An 18078-nucleotide genomic window follows, 5' to 3' on the forward strand; every position below is an offset into this window, starting at 1 on the left:
CACAGGACAGTGAAAATATATCGGTCCTCGATAATCCCAGACAGTAACCATTTCTTCTACCTGTTCCACAGTGTGTGGAACTCAAGACAGAGATGACAAAAACAGCAATATCTCTGATGTGTAGGAAATTGCAGCGGGTTGGATGCTGCTCCAAATTTTACACTGTTTTTATTCCAGTCCTATGTGGCACACACATAGTTTATGTAGCCTATATGTTGACTAATCACCAATGCTTAGATGTTAGTTTGGATGAGAAGAGGGAAGCCTGCACACTCCTTACACCTTTATTGTAGACAACGTTTTGATCCCAGTGGATCTTCTTCAGGTTTGGCACATCGCTTTATGTTTCTCTACCAGGACAATCAGCTTAGTTTCCTCGTCTGTTTTTGAACAGAATAAACCCCAAACAATAACGACGAGTTCAAGTTCAAGTTTTTATAAGAAGGTGTCCTAAATAAGTTTTATATATATTTTCATGTGCACAAAGAGAAGTTACAAAGTCGCTGTAGCGCACAGTCATATAATAATAAAAATAAATTAGGTCATGTGTAGGCTACACAGTACTTTTTCTCTGCCATCTCTTTAAATTGCCTGAAATTGAATTCTGTGGTCCTTATAAGGTATTTTAGGGGTGTCAATTTCTGCTAATCACAAATTTTGTGCACGCGCCTTTGATTTGGATTACTTGGTATTTATCAACAAACACGTGGATCCGAAAAAAAATCTGTGTCTACGCGTCTTTCATGAATCTGGAGAACGTTGTTAGTTTGTTTCAGATCACTCATACATTTGCACACGGATTTGCGTAAATATTGATAAATGAGGCCTGGCGTGTGTGAGTAAGGTGCTCTGTGATTGGCTGGGTACCGTTGGCGCTGTCCAGTCCGGCGGGCGTGCCCGTGATGTGGTGCCAGAAGGCACTGCGGGGCAGGATGGCCGTGGGGGTGCAGGGGTACGAACCTGCCTCCGAGCCTTTCGACAGCAACTGTGCAGGAGAGCGGACATGTTATCATCATCATCATCATCACCATCATGTGTCTGAGTGTGTGTGTGTGTGGTAACAGTGAGTATGTGTGTATGAGGGAACAGTGAGTGAGTGAGTGAGTGAGTGAGTGAGTGAGTGAGTGAGTGAGTGAGTGAGTGAGTGTGTGTGAGAGTGAGTGAGTGTTGTGTGTGTGTGTGTGTGTGTCTCACCCTGCTGTTCTTCTCCAGCTCCAGCAGGGCTCTCTTGTGCTGCTCAGCGATGGCGAGTGTGGCAGAGTGGACCCTCTGGTAGATCTGCTCTCCCTCCCGCGTCTGGAAGGTGTACAGCCCCTCCCCACTGTCACACATCCTGTTGAGACATGTTCACACGGTTACACACACACACACACACACCCCCACACACTCACTGTTACACACACACACTGTTACACACACACACACACACCCACTGTTACACACATAAACACACACCCACTGTTACACACACACACTGTTACACACATAAACACACACTCACTGTTACACACATACACACACACTCACATACACACCAAATAACAGGCCTTCCCCACTGTCACACATCCTGTAGAGACATGTACACACTGTTACCACACACACACACACACACACACACACACACAATAACAAACACCCAAACATGCATACATACTCTACACACACATACATACTCTGAAACATGCATGTACACACTGTTAGACACACACACAGACTGTCACTGGGAGGCATTGATGTTCTGCTGACAGATTACTGTCACATTAACACCACTGGATAAAACAGATAAATCTGTGTCAGCAGCCATGAGAATTGCTCCACGGATCCACATTAGCATTCATCGTTAAGATCATAATTGAGATGACACAGGTACTGTGTGCTCGCAGACAGAATTACAAGCCTTCAAACCCCGTTAAAAAAAACATAAGTCTCGGCACGTGACGAACGTGACATTTTTTGGAGCCCCGCGGAGTGCTTCTGCCATTTCCCGTAACTGTAAAAAGCGATGAAGATGAGCACATCGACAAAGGCTGCTTCGCGGCAATGCACCGGTACAACCATGAGAGGGCGGCACATCCCACCTTTAAACCCAGCGAGGCAGGCACATCTCGTTTTCTCTGTTGTTTGAGGCAGAGCCTGCCAAGTGGAGTGAGTCACAGTTTCTTTCTTTTCAATCAGCGAGGATGAAACCACAGGAGATGAGATAAGAACCTGACCCTTTGAGGAGTAGGTTTTCTCACAATCCTTTTTTTTATTTTATTTTTACATTCTAGAACGCCACTGCTTTAAATTCACCAGCCGTGATTGTAACATCAGCATTAGAATGTTCCGTGAAGTACATCCTAATATCATATTTGTGACCTCACACCTCAAAGGAAGGGTTAAATCTGTCTAATCTAATCATGTAATCTGGCGGACGGATCTGTCCTTGGAGCTGGGACGTGGCTGAGATCGAGCTGGCCGGCATACTGCTGTGTGTCTGAGTTATACACACTGTGTGAGGGCTGCAGTACCAGCACCGGGCAGAGGAGGTCACCCTCTCTTCATTACACCCCCACATAGGTAAAGTACGTCTGCAACTGATACAACACTGCACTGGAAATTGAGTTTCTACATCAGCATTCACACTGTCCTCTCTCTGAGCCCCCCCCCCCTCTCTCTCCCTCTCTCTTCCCCCTCTCTCTCTCACTCTCTTTACCCCCTTGCCCCACCGCCAAACTCTCTCTCTCCCTCTCTCTCTCTCTTTCTCCCCGTCTTTCTCTCTCACTCTCTCTACCCCCTTACTCCCCCCCCTCTCTGCCAAAGCATCAATACAACAAACAGAAAATAAACATATGAACAGAGTACAAATATTTGTGTTAGCTTGTGTAATTTCATTTAGCTCTCCGCCTCGCTCTCTGTCTCACCCCATCCCTCTCTCCCCCTCTCTCTCACCCCCTCCCTCCACCCTCCCCAACGCACCTTCCCACCCTCTGCCTCCCTCCTTCTCCGTCCCTCTCCCCCTCCCCCATGCGTGCTCTCTCTCTCTCCCTCCCTCTCCCTCCCCGTCCCTCTCACCCCCTTCCTCTCTCTCCCTCACCACCTCCATCTCTCTCTCTCCCTCACCACCTCCCTCTCTCCCTCTCTTTCTCTCTCACCTGCCAGCCTCGAAGGTGAAGCGCGTGGCGTCTCGTCCGTAGCGACGCAGGGAGCAGAGGGGCCAGGTGACCAGCTTGGTACGCGGGTTGTGGATGTCCCACAGGTAGATGTTCTCGTGGGTGATCTGCATCATGCACTCCCCGTAGATGTCCAGGTTGGGACAGGGCAACAGGAACACGTTGAACCGCTCTGCCAGGGAGAGGCAAGAACAGGCCTCAACTCCACAGAGGGACACAGCGCTCATCCCAAAACTCACAGCTGTTAAAGACTTTCACTTTCATCAAAATTCACTTTCCTTGATTGAGTCTCTCTCTTCATAACCATATGTACAGTCATAAAGTCTCAAAGCATTCAGTGCTACACCACCAGGACTCTCTTCTGTCCCTAGTGGAATGACTGTGTGCTCGGTGATTGTTTGTGTTTTGTGTTGCGACTAGCCAAGGGGGCTGGTCGTAACAACAGTCAGGTCCATAAATATTTGGATATTGACAACGTTATTGTTATTTTAGCTGTCTACCACAGGATATTGGAGTTGGAAGTAAATAATGAATATAAGCTCAAAGTGCACTTTCAGCTTAAAGGTATTTACTTCTAAATCGGTGAATGTGAATGCTGTAGGAATTACAGCCCCCCCAATTTTAGGGGCTCTAAAATAATTGGATTAATTAACAATCATAGATTAACTAGTGATTTTTTGCATATCCTTTGCATGCCGTGACCTGATGTCTGTAACCTATCAACATCATCAGTGTCTGGATATCTTATTTTCAGGCTGTCCTACAAGCGATAGTAAAGCTATTTGCATTTAAATGGATCTCAATGGGAATTGGGGGTGGGACAAAATTCAGCTGTAAATTATGCTGATACAGTACAAACACACACACACACACACACACACACACACTCCATACCATAGATACTGTATATACACGCGCACACACACACACACACACACACACCTGTGTGCTCACACTGCACCCCCGCTGCCAGCAGGTCTGGCTCCCCCAGGCTGATGTCATTGAGGCGGGTCCCCAGGCACTCAATTGACAGGGTCTTGAACCACTCCTCTGCCTCCAGCTCTGTGAGGAAACAGGAAGTGAGAATGTGGCTCCTCCCACTGTATGACATCATGTGTTTGAGCAGTAATTACTGACCTGAAGCACCACACACACACACAAAAAATCATATTTTTTAGCAAATCTTTTTTTGCTCAATAAGACAAAAATATTGCCAATGAAGTGAGACAGTTTGAGTTTTCAAGATTTGCCAAAGGGCCAAGATAATTTCACTTGTTAAGCAAACAGTAACTTAAAAGAAGGCAAACATTTTCTACTTGAGGAGAGAAATATGATTTTAAGTTTCATTACAAGACTAAAACCCTTTGTTAATGTTTATTCGATGGGAACAAACACATTTAAAAATAGATTACTGTAGAACAAAATCCAATGCAATGCACCACAGAATTGATGGCTTATGCTCATTTCCAATGCTTGTCCCAAGAATGGCTTTTCAAACACACGCATAAACAACACAAAATCAAAATCATAATATACAGTTACAAATAAATAGCAGTGCGTTCTAAAAAGTGAATAAAGTGCAAATATTTTAATTGCTTTTAGTTAAATATTTCAAATGTAGTAGAAACATTACACATTCAATTCCAAATCAAAGCATTAGCAAGTCTGCGTTATTCTTTTACAGGAAGCAAAGAAAAGGAATATTAATCTGTTCAAAAAAATGGCAGTTTTCTCTTCAAACTCTCTTCAAACTGTATAAACTGAAGAAATTTTTCACGATGAACTCATATTTAGTTGCATAACCATTGTTTTTGATAACAATGCATCGAGTCAACCAACTTCTGGCACCTAGAAACAGGCATTTCAGCCCAGGATGAACGTACTACATTCCACAGTTCCTGTGAATTTTTGGGTTTTGCTTCAGAAACTGCATTTTTAATGCACCCCACAAGTTTTCAATGGGGTTGAGGTCGGGGGATTGAGCTGGCCACTCCATTACTTCAATCCTTTTTGTCTGGAACCAGACACTCATGTGATTGGGGTCATCGTTTTGTTGAAACACCCATTTCAGGGGCATTTCCGCTTCAGCATACGGCAACATATAATCACTTCAAGTATTTTGATGTATTCAAACTGATCCATGATCCCTGGTATATGAACCCAACACTGTAGTATGAAAAACATCCCCATACCATGATATTTGCGTGCGCCACCATGCTTCACTGTCTTCACAGTGTACTGTGGCTTCAATTCAGTACCCAGGGGTCGTCTGACGTACTGTCGATGACCGCAAGACCCAAAAAAAACTATTTTATCTCATCAGTCCACAGAATGTAACGGCATTTCTCTTTGGGCCAATTGATGTGTTCCTTGGCAAATTTGAACCGATTCTGCACATGCCCTTTTTTCAACAATGCTTTACGGGGGATTCTTGTTGATTGCATAGCTTTGATCAAACGTCTTCTGACTGTAACAGCACTTGTAGGTAATTGTAGACCATCTTTGATCTTTCTGGAGCTGATGAATGGCTGACTCTTTGCCATTCTGACTATTCTTCGATCCATTTTAACAGTAGTTGCTCGTTTTCTTCCACTTGTTCTGGTTTTGTTGCCATTTTAAAGCATTTGAGATAATTTTAGGTGAGCATCCTATAATTTGCTGCACTTCCCTTATATGTTTTCCCCTCTCCAATCAACTTTTTAATCAAATGACGTTGTTCCTCCGAACAATGCTTGGAACGGCCCATTTTACTTAGCAATTCATAAGGAAATATATTTTATAACAATGTGTGAAACATTTGCTTCCCTTAATTAATTCCCTTCCTTAATTAAGGACAATTAATGACACCTGTTTTTTCACAGAACGAATGAATTCTGTAATTAAATTCCACACTGCCATTATTTTGAACACGCCCCTTTCAATGAATGAGTCAATTACAAGCAGCGTTCATGTCATGACAGTTAGTTGGGTCTGTTGTTTTTCTATTACAATACTACATCTACAAGTAAAGTGGTTCATCTGGTTACTGATGTTGTACTGCTATTTTCTTGAACACAACTGTACATGAAGTACTAATACTGCTTGTTAATACTGCTTTTTTAGCAGTGATACACACACACACTGGCAGTACAGACAGGTGAGGCGGTGTTCCTGAGAGGAGTCAGAGTGAGAGAGCTCTGGGTCTGTGTGTGCGTACCTGAGTCACAGGTGAAGGTTCGAGATGTGTCGTCGGTGAACACTATGGCCACCGCCTGCCTCTTAGTGTCCCGAGGGAGCCTGGTCACGTTCTTCACATTACTGATCTCCGTCACCTGGGGGTGGGCACAGTGAGGGGGTCACAAGTGTGTGTATGTGTGTGTGTGAGAGTGTGTGTGTGTGTGAGTGTATGTGTGAGTGTGTGTGTATGTGCATGAGTGTGAGTGAGTGTGTGTGTAAATGTGTGTGTATGTGTGCGTATGTATCTGTGTGTGTGTGTATGTGTGTGAGTGTGTGTGCATGTGCCTGTGTGTGTGAGTGTGTGTGTGTGTGTGCATGTGCCTGTGTGTGTGTGTGTGAGTATGTGAGTGTGTGTGTGTATGTGTGAGTGTGAGAGTGTGTGTGTGTATGCGTGTGTGTGCATGTGCCTGTGCGTGTGAGTGTGTGTAAATGTGTATGCGTGTGAGTGTGTGTGTGTGTGTGTGTATGTGTGAGTGTGTGTGTGTATGTGTGGTAGCCTGGCTAGTGTACCTTGGGGCAGGCCTGGATGTAGCAGGCTAGTGTACCTTGGGGCAGGCCCGGATGTAGCAGGCTAGTGTACCTTGGGGCAGGCCCGGATGTAGCAGGCTAGTGTACCTTGGGGCAGGCCCGGATGTAGCAGGCTAGTGTACCTTGGGGCAGGCCCGGATGTAGCAGGCTAGTGTACCTTGGGGCAGGCCCGGATGTAGCAGGCTAGTGTACCTTGGGGCAGGCCCGGATGTAGCAGGCTAGTGTACCTTGGGGCAGGCCCGGATGTAGCAGGCTAGTGTACCTTGGGGCAGGCCCGGATGTAGCAGGCTAGTGTACCTTGGGGCAGGCCCAGATGTAGCAGGCTAGTGTACCTTGGGGCAGGCCCGGATGTAGCAGGCTAGTGTACCTTGGGGCAGGCCCGGATGTAGCAGGCTAGTGTACCTTGGGGCAGGCCCGGATGTAGCAGGCTAGTGTACCTTGGGGCAGGCCCAGATGTAGCAGGCTAGTGTACCTTGGGGCAGGCCCAGATGTAGCAGGCTAGTGTACCTTGGGGCAGGCCCAGATGTAGCAGGCTAGTGTACCTTGGGGCAGGCCCGGATGTAGCAGGCTAGTGTACCTTGGGGCAGGCCCAGATGTAGCAGGCTAGTGCACCTTGGGGCAGGCCCGGATGTAGCAGGCTAGTGTACCTTGGGGCAGGCCCAGATGTAGCAGGCTAGTGTACCTTGGGGCAGGCCCGGATGTAGCAGGCTAGTGTACCTTGGGGCAGGCCCGGATGTAGCAGGCTAGTGTACCTTGGGGCAGGCCCGGATGTAGCAGGCTAGTGTACCTTGGGGCAGGCCCGGATGTAGCAGGCTAGTGTACCTTGGGGCAGGCCCGGATGTAGCAGGCTAGTGTACCTTGGGGCAGGCCCGGATGTAGCAGGCTAGTGTACCTTGGGGCAGGCCCGGATGTAGCAGGCTAGTGTACCTTGGGGCAGGCCCGGATGTAGCAGGCTAGTGTACCTTGGGGCAGGCCCAGATGTAGCAGGCTAGTGTACCTTGGGGCAGGCCCGGATGTAGGCTGACTTCTCATCAGGGTACTTCTCCAGTCTGCGCGGCCCTTTGCTGGAGGACTTCTTGAACACCAGCCAGCAGCGACGGTAGATCTACAGCAGAGAGACACACAGACACCCAACTGTTACTTCATCAACACGCCAATAATATACTGTACACACGGCTGTCTGACATCACCACCGTTTACATGGAGACACCGGCCAATCAGCTGCCTGACATCACCACTGTTTACATGGAGACATCGGCCAATCAGCTGCCTGACATCACCACTGTTTACATGGAGACATCGGCCAATCAGCTGCCTGACATCACCACTGTTTACATGGAGACATCGACCAATCAGCTGCCTGACATCACCACTGTACACATGGAGACAACAGCCAATTGGCGCACACTTGCAGGCGAACACTTCTCCTCTAGATAGAGGGGAGAGAGAGAAAGAGAGAGAGAGGCAGAGCAAGGTAGATAAATGCAAATGGCCTGCCCTATGCTGACAGCACGTTGTCCGAGTCCTGTGCTCCAGACAGGTTTATCCAGTGTGAGACAGCGGATAAGAGGCAGAGCACTAAAGAGCAGTCCGATCGGAACAATGGGAGATCTGTCTCCGGAACACCGACAGACCTTCTGTTGCCGTGGAGACGCAGTTGTTCCAGAAACCCGCGGTGCTCGCTTACACTGCTTCTCTCTTCTTCTTCTTGTTCTTCTTCTTCAATTCCTTCTTCGTCTTCTTCGTCTTCTTCTTCAATTCCTTCTTCGTCTTCTTCTTCTTCTTCTTCCATTCACTCCTCTTTCCCCTCTTTATATTATTCTCTTTCCTCCTCCCAGATGAAAGAACATCTGTTCTTTTTTCCATTTGCCTTTGCAAAATGCCCTTCAGTGCCAGCCCCGCCCACTGTTGCTAGGGAAACCTGACCGGGAGACTGGACCAGCTCCAGCTGTGTGACCCCCGCCCCCCCCACGCCCCCCCTGGTCTGACAGAGCTCAAGGATGGGGTGCCTTAGCCACGGCGCACCTCGTCTGCCCAAAATAAAATAAAAAACATCATAACTCATAAGCGAAGACTGAAAAAAGACAGACACTTTGGAGAAAAGCTGGAAAAGGAGGTAAATTGCGGCTGCCTGCTCTGGAGATGATGAATGAATTGCTGCGTTGTGTCTCAAGAGGTTGTTCACGGCCACGCTGACGACCGTGGAAACACTCTTCAGTTCATCTCAAGATACCCCAGCTGAAGCCCGCAATGTCAGTTTTTTCACTATTTCAGTATGCCACTGCATTTCCAGGTATTTGGAAGGATGAAAAAAGAAAAAGAAAAATCCCATCCTGGATTATTTACAGACGGAAACAGACTGTTGCTGTTTTACCTCCTAAGAGCTGCCAGTCACAGTGCACAATTAAATCCCCGCCATACTCTCTGACAGCTGAGAAAATGTGGCCCATGTGTATTTGGGCGCTACATAAAGAAACACGATTTTAGAACACACACGGAGGGGGAAAACAAAGCTGCCATTTTAATTAGAATTCCACTTTGAAGCACCCGACCAGACGGAAACGTAAAAAAACAAGCAAGAGAAAACAGTTTTGTTTTTTTCGTTGCTGTGGGGCAGGATAATCCCTCTCCTTGCAAGGGAAGTTGGAGTGATTGAAACTTTAGCATGACCAGGGGGAAACACACATACGCACATGGACACAACCACACACAAACACACACACATACGCACACACCTGCATGTATGCACACACACATACACACACACACAAACACAACTAATGACACACATGTACACACGCACACAACTACGCACCAAAACATATCCACATGCATGCAGGTACGCACGCACACACGCATACGTGCACACCCACACACAACCACACACAAACACACACACATACGCACACGCATGGACGTACACACACATGCACACACACACATCCTTTCGCTTCCTCTTTGGTTCTTGCTAGTGCTGAGACCCCAGAGCTCTTAGGGCTGGCTGGAGCCTGAAGACTGCTATTACTAGGGCAGCACGATATGAGGACAATATGCCATATGCCATAACGCTGTTGAATATTGCAATGGCGATAAATTAACAAATATTGACTTGTGCACAATTCTAATGTCTTTGTGCTTTAGGCACGCTGCTAACATAGTCCCCAGACAATGCATAGCCTATGAAATAGCACAAATTGCAGATGAACAGTCAATCAATTAACAGAACATCATAATTAAATAAATACTATTCATCGCAGTTCAAGCTGTCTTTTGCGTTGTGCATATTTATATTGTGATGACGTGCAGCAATATATCATGCAGCAGGTGGAGGGAGGGAGAGAGAGAGGGAATGAGGGGTGAAAGAGACAAACAGAGAGAGAGGGAGAGAGAGAAGGCACAGGGAGAGAGAGAAAGGGAGAGACAGAGTGACAGATAGAGGGAGCGTGAGATAGAGAGAGGGGGATAGAGAGAGAGAAAGAGGCAGGAGGGGGAGAGAGAGAGTGACAGATCGAGGGAGAGTGAGAAAGAGAGGGGGATAGAGAAAGAGAAAGAGGTAGGAGGAAGAGAGAGACAGAGTGACAGATAGAGGGAGAGAGAGACAGAGAAAGATTGTGCTGAGTTGGGAGGTGGGTAGTGGCATCCACCCCTGACCCCCCCGGGCCTCAGGCAGTAAGCACAGGCATATGCAGTAATAATAGCCTCCTTACTCTCATATTTATGTATCTGCTCTGCTTTCCAGGCAGACGTATATTACAGCACTGACAGTTTTATCTTTTGCAGACACAGATATATACACACGCAGGCACACACAAACACACATGCACACACATGCATACTGTACACACACATACTGCACCCACACACACGGTACACACACGGTACACACACACTGAACACACACACACACTGTAGTATTTAATCAGCACTATTGACTCCCTCTCTCCCCTCCACTGGCCTGTGCAGCAGGAGCCCAGATTAAACAAATTGATTCTTTCAAATTGCTCATCTTCCCTTCCCTGAAAGTGATTATACTGTATTAGATCTCATATAGCATCTCTCTCTCTCTTTCTCATTCTCTCTTTCTCTCTCTGCCTCTTTCCTTGTGGTGGTTGGTTGAATTTGTTCTTGTTTGGTTAGTTCTGTAATTTTTGTTTTTGAACAATGTCCCAAAACATTTTTTTTTTTATCAAATCAATCTCTCTCCCCTTCTCTCCCTGTTCTTTCTCTCTCCCTCACTCCCATCCACTCATCCTCTGCCTCCAAATCGGAGCGTTACGGACGTTCCCGCTGGCGTTCCGAGGCCGAGCTTCACATGCCATCAATCCCTTTGCAGAATTGGGATCGATACCAATCACACCATTTATCCTCGCAGGGAGTCGCCAATCAAATACCTGAGCAACATCACTGAGGAACAGTACAATCAAATACCTGAGCAACATCACTGAGGAACAGTACAATCACACACCTGAGCAACATCACTGAGGAACAGTACAATCACACACCTGAGCAACATCACTGAGGAACAGTACAATCACACACCTGAGCAACATCACCGAGGAACAGTACAATCAAATACCTGAGCAACATCACTGAGGAACAGTACAATCACACACCTGAGCAACATCACTGAGAGACAGTACAATCACACACCTGAGCAACATCACTGAGAGAAAGTACAATCAAATACCTGAGCAACCTCACTAAGGAACAGTACAATCAAATACCTGAGCAACATCACTGAGGAACAGTACAATCAAATACCTGAGCAACATCACTGAGGAACAGTACAATCACACACCTGAGCAACATCACTGAGGGACAGTACAATCAAATACCTGAGCAACATCACTGAGGAACAGTACAATCAAATACCTGAGCAACATCACTGAGGAACAATACAATCAAATACCTCAGCAACATCACTGAGGAACAATACAATCAAATACCTCAGCAACATCACTGAGGGACAGTACAATCACACACCTCAGCAACATCACGGAGGGACAGTACAATCACACACCTCAGCAACATCATTGAGGGACAGTACAATCAAATACCTGAGCAACATCACTGAGAGACAGTTCAATCACACACCTGAGCAACATCACTGAGGAACAGTACAATCACACACCTGAGCAACATCACTGAGGAACAGTACAATCAAATACCTGAGCAACATCACTGAGGGACAGTACAATCACACACCTGAGCAACATCACTGAGAGACAGTACAATCACACATCTCAGCAACATCACTGAGAGAAAGTACAATCAAATACCTGAGCAACATCACTGAGAGACAGTACAATCACACACCTGAGCAACATCACTGAGAGAAAGTACAATCACACACCTGAGCAACATCACTGAGGAACAGTACAATCAAATACCTGAGCAACATCACTGAGGGACAGTACAATCACACACCTCAGCAACATCACTGAGAGACAGTACAATCACACACCTCAGCAACATCACTGAGAGACAGTACAATCACACACCTCAGCAACATCACTGAGAGACAGTACAATCACACACCTCAGCAACATCACTGGACGTCAGGGATTAAACACGCCATTCATCTGGCTTCCAAGCGGAAGCATCGGAGTTCTAGCCGGAGGAAGAGAGGGCTCACAGACGGAGGAAGAGAGGGCTCACAGCCGGAGGAAGAGAGGGCTCACAGACGGAGGAAGAGAGGGCTCACAGCCGGAGGAAGAGAGGGCTCACAGACGGAGGAAGAGAGGGCTCACAGCCGGAGGAAGAGAGGGCTCACAGACGGAGGAAGAGAGGGCACACAGCCGGAGGAAGAGAGGGCTCACAGACGGAGGAAGAGAGGGCTCACAGACGGAGGAAGAGAGGGCTCACAGCCGGAGGAAGAGAGGGCTCACAGACGGAGGAAGAGAGGGCTCACAGACGGAGGAAGAGAGGGCTCACAGCCGGAGGAAGAGAGGGCTCACAGACGGAGGAAGAGAGGGCTCACAGACGGAGGAAGAGAGGGCTCACAGACGGAGGAAGAGAGGGCTCACAGCCGGAACAAACTCACAGGGTGGAACACCAACACCACTGAACATGCATTTTTAAATATCACAATATTCCTGAATACTTTACAAGCCACATAAGTGACCACCCCCCCATCCTGTTTAAGCTCCATTATTAAGCCCTTTCCACACGCAGGGCAAAGATCTGTATTCATGCACATCACCACCCATGAATGAACCATATTAATGAGCTGTCTAAAGGCCTCTGCTCAAATCTGTCCACACTCTGGATCCCACTTTACATTATGTGGCCTTATTACCAGTGATAACAGCATAATTACACATTTACATTGTGCAATGTATATATTCTTATATAATACTTAGTGTAATACAACATTCAGCACAAAATTCATGTCATAATTATGGGAAAATGAGAATGAATTAAGGTTGTTTTTGCAGTTCTAGCTGTAAGTAGATGTATTTACACAAGTATTCATCTATAATAAAAATGTAATTACACAGGTATTAGTGCCAAATAAAGCAAGATCCTGTCAGCAGGAATAATGAAATGAAAATGAATAATAATGAAAATGCAGTCCGACCTGAACATCATGATTGTATCTGTGGGATGGATTGTGAGTGAGTGTGCATGTGTGTGTCTATGTGTGTATGTGTGTGTATGTCACTTTGCCCTGTCCTGTTTGACATCAACCCAAGTGCAAGCACAAAGTAACCCAGTGAGCCAATCAGACCAGTGCACCACAGGTCATGTGATACATGTGCGGTTGACCGAGCCTGTCCTCACATCGATCAGCATCGGCGAGAACAAGAGACGCTCGGTGGCGGTTTTACGGAACCGCCGGCCAATTAAGTTGAGAGCGCAGGACGAGGCCGCCATCGGTTTCCGGCGGCCCTTTGCCGTCCCCTCACCGTAGAGCTCTCCTCGCCGTGACCCGTCGATCCGGGCCGCCACACGGACCGGGCGGCACCAGAACACCAAACAGAGGCCTGTCGCAGGCGGTGGGGCAGCAGGGCGGTGTGTGAGGTGAGGTCAGATTTGCCTCCGCAGTCTCCTCACCCCCCTCCACAGCTCACCTCTGAGGGAAGGGAAAACAACCCTCCCCTCCCCTCCCCTCCCCTCCCCTCCCCTCCCCTCGCAGCCAACGGCATTGTACACACTGAACTTTCTACTGGTTCCCTGACCTTCGCGGGGCGAGAAGAATCAATCAGGGCTTTACGTTCAGCCTGTCCTTGGCGGGGGAACAGGACGGATTTGAGAGAGGCGGGGGCGAGGGAATTAGCAGCTCTGTGTACGTGTGTGTGTGTGTGTGGGATCGATCAGACCAGGCTTACCTAGCCCTGCTTGTTTGTTTTGAATGGCGAGAGACTGATTCCATCTCGCAAGACCTCTCTCTCTCCTCTAGGAGGATGAGATTGGGCATCTATCCTCTCCTATCCTCTAAAACGCTATGAACACACACACGCATACACGCACACACACAGGTTCACAAGCACACACGCACAGGTTCACAAACACACGCACACACAGGTTCACACACACACACACACACAGGTTCACAAACACACACACACACACACACACACACAGGTTCACAAACACACACACACACACACACAGGTTCACAAACACACACACACATACAGGTTCACAAACACACACACAGACACAGGTTCACAAACACATGCAGACACACAGGTTCACACACACACACACACACACACACACAGGTTCACAAACACACACACATGTTCACAAACACACACACACACACACACACAGGATCACAAAAACACACACACACACACACACAGACACAGGTCCACACACACACACACACAGGTTTACATACACACACACATACACACACAATACGCTGGTTAATGCATGCAGAGTTTAGACAGGCTGGTTATTTATTGGTAGTTTAAGTGCTTGTCAACAGCCCATCAACACAGCTGACACTAAAGGCGTTTTAACTGCTAAATCACTCAGAAATCGAAATCAGCTGTATTTATATGGCTTTTGTTTCCAAGTAACACCCCCCCCCCACACACACACTGACACATGCACAGAAAAACACAACAACTCAATTCAAAAACAAACATACAACTGAACACTGTTCTCTCACACACAAGAACACACACACATGCACAAAAACACAAATGCTCGCTTAAAAACAAAACTCAACACTGTGCACTCTCACATGCACAAACACACACACACATACAAAAATGTACACAAACACACGCACATATGCTCACAAAATCACTAACTGACATCTGCTGTCTCTCTCTCTCTCTCAAACACACGCACGATTAAGAAGAGAAGGGGGTCACACTAGAGGGTTTCATCAGCGGAGAGTGTGTGGCAGGCTGACTGTGGCGAATCCACCGCAGTCCGTTTCGCTCCCCCCCCAAGCCCCTTTGATTGACAGGCACCGCCTCCCCGCACCTCCCCAGGCTGATCCTGGCACTACACCAGCGGTCATCTTAACACTTCACCCTGCTCTAACTGTACAGCCATGTTAACACTTCACTCTGCCCTAACTGTACAGCCATGTTAACACTTTACTGTGCTTTAACCGCCTATAGAGAATATCCAGCAGAGGGCAGCAGTGAGCATCCACAACATGGGGAGCGAGGGAGAGAGAGAGGGAGGAAGCAGGGGGGATATTGTTCATGGGGTGGCCAGGAGAGGTTATATTAGCCAATGATAATGCGCTATTTTAGGTGGAAAAATAGGGGTGGCACCTGGATTGACCAATCCAATTCCAGAGGTGGCCAGTGGACAGACAGTGAAGAGAGAGGGAGAAGGAAGGAAAGAGAGAGGGATATTTGGGGATCAGAAATCGAAGGAAAGCAAAAGGCAAACAGGTCAGGAACAGGAAGGGTAGGAGACTGAGAGAAAGAAGAAGAGAGGAAAAGACACGATCGATCCCAGCACGTCACAGCAAACTCTTCTACGAGCGGAAGATCAAACGGCGCCTGGAGACGTTCTCAGCTGCGCCTGTCCAGCACTCGCTCCTCACATTGTCACTTTCTAACTCCTGAAAAAGGAGTCTGACGGGACGCAGGACAGGCTGACGGGACGCAGGACAGGTGTTTTAATAGAGGGGTCCATGACGGGGGGGGGGCTCAATTTGCATCCCAACTCACTCAGACCCCGTGATGAGATGAGTCAGCCCATCTCCCTCAGCTCTACACGCTGTCAAGAGATCAGAGAGGGAGAGGGAGAGAGAGAGAGGGAGAGAGGGGGACAGAGAGGGAGAGAGAGAGAGAGAGAGAGAGAGAGGGGGACAGAGAGGGAGAGAGAGAGAGAGAGAGAGGGAGAGAGAGAGAGAGAGGGGGACAGAGAGAGAGAGAGAGAGAGAGAGAGAGAGAGGGAGGGAGAGAGAGAGAGAGAGAGAGAGAGGGAGAGAGGGGGACAGAGAGGGAGAGAGGGAGAGAGAGGGAGAGAGGGAGAGAGAGAATGAGAGGGAGAGAGAGAGGGAGAGAGAGGGAGATCAGAGAGAATGAGAGGGGGAGAGAGAATGAGAGGGAAAGAGAGGGAGATCAAAGAGGGAGAGAGAAGGAGATAGAGAGGGAAAGAGAGAGAAAGAGATGAAAGTGAAGATCAGGATTCACCTTCAGACTCACCTCTGCCTCTCTCAGTCTGCACCTGTCGTTGCTGATGGCACAGGCTGTTTTTGTCGAGAGGTTTAAAAAAAAATCCCTGAAAGTACTTCACAACTTGAAAGGCTTGTGGAGACTTCTCCATTCTGTACTAGTATTCATATCATTTGGACAAAGTCATATTTCTTTCTTGATTTGGCCCTGTACAGAAAGTGTGGCACCTGGGCTGCCATTAGAAACTCTCAGGCACACGTCCCAGCGAACACAAAATGTTCTCACAATGTTACTGGAACGTTTGGTCAATGTTATAACATTGCAACAACATTGCAGCAACATAGTGAGAACATTTTGCGCTAGCTGGGGTACCTGCCTAGCACTGATAGGTAAGAGAGCATTCGCCTGTGACGTGATTGGTCCAGGTCTTGAGTAACAGCTGATGGAGACCATACGCATTCTGATAGGTGGGAACCATTAATTACACTGTGCAACCAACCAATCAGTGGTGCTAATGAAGGCAGGAGACCGTGGCTTCAAGGTCTTGTGCGTTTCACCGTTCAGGGTGAGCGGGAGAGAATGGGCTTTATGTCACTCTAGACCCCACCCTGGAGGAGAGGACAGAGACTACGGAGAGAGGGAGGGAAGGTGAAAGAGAACATGACAGAAAGAGAGAGGGAGAGAGAAGGAGAGATAAGAGACAGAAAGAGAAATGAAGGAGGTGGGATATGAAAGAGAGGGAGGGAGGTAGAGGAAAATGGTCTTCTGTGATCTAGCTTGTTGAGGCAATTGGTGGCAGTTTGAATTAGAATTTTGATATTTGAGTGGGAGACACAGGGGGGTTTGTGGGTGTGTGTGTGTATGTGCGCGCGTGTGTGTGTGTGCGCGTGTGGGGTGTGTGTGTGTGTGTGTGTGGGGGGTGAGGGTGTGTATGTGGGGGGGGGATTTATGTCGGCCCAAACTGCATGCATCGCTGGCAGGCAGTGGACCTCCCGCAGGCTGCGCTGCTGCAACCAACCGCTCCGCTACAGAAGGCAAACTCCTGTCCCCCACTCCCACAAACCCCCCCCTTACATTCTCACCCACCCCCAGGACACCATCACAGAGCCACGTCTCCCCCACTCCTCCCCATCCTCTCTCCACACTGCCAGCCTGTCTGTCTGGCTACAGCCAGTTCGTGCCAGTTCCGCTTGTGTGTGCGGATCTGCGGGATGACGAGGTGGTGTGGGGGGGGCGGTGTTGGGCGTCACGGCAACATGCCGTCTTTCAAATCCCAGGGAGTGAGTGAGGAATAGAGATACGTCGGCCGTGACAACCCCCCCCCCACCACCACCAATCCCCTTCCCTCTTCCATTCCACATCCTCCTGCTCTCCGACCGCTCGATTTTCCACACAAAGTTCCCTGTAAAGGCTTCTCCGGCAACCGCAGCCGAAGCAGAGGCCCTCGGGGCTCGCACTGAGCGCGCTCCAACACCGCGGGAGGAAACGGGCGGGCTCGCCAGGCCGAGCAGCCCTGAGAACCTCCTCATACCCACGCCGTGCAGCGCTGGGCCGCTAAGAGCCGGGGCGCAACACTGGAG

At 48.2% G+C, this 18078-nt stretch overlaps 1 protein-coding gene across 1 annotated transcript in view; it reads right to left on the reverse strand.

Moving 5' to 3' along the window:
• Positions 1-18078, reverse strand: part of LOC133130757 (docking protein 4-like) — a 73333-nt gene that overhangs the window by 5317 nt on the left and 49938 nt on the right. The window contains exons 3-8 of the mRNA XM_061245579.1: positions 7894-8001; positions 6349-6463; positions 4095-4214; positions 3135-3324; positions 1195-1333; positions 868-985 (exon numbers count right to left, since the gene is read on the reverse strand). Coding sequence (XP_061101563.1) covers positions 868-985; positions 1195-1333; positions 3135-3324; positions 4095-4214; positions 6349-6463; positions 7894-8001 — 790 coding nt within the window. The remainder of the gene's footprint in view (positions 1-867; positions 986-1194; positions 1334-3134; positions 3325-4094; positions 4215-6348; positions 6464-7893; positions 8002-18078) is intronic.

This window comes from Conger conger, chromosome 6 (genome assembly GCF_963514075.1).
Source record: "Conger conger chromosome 6, fConCon1.1, whole genome shotgun sequence".
NCBI lineage: Eukaryota > Metazoa > Chordata > Actinopteri > Anguilliformes > Congridae > Conger > Conger conger.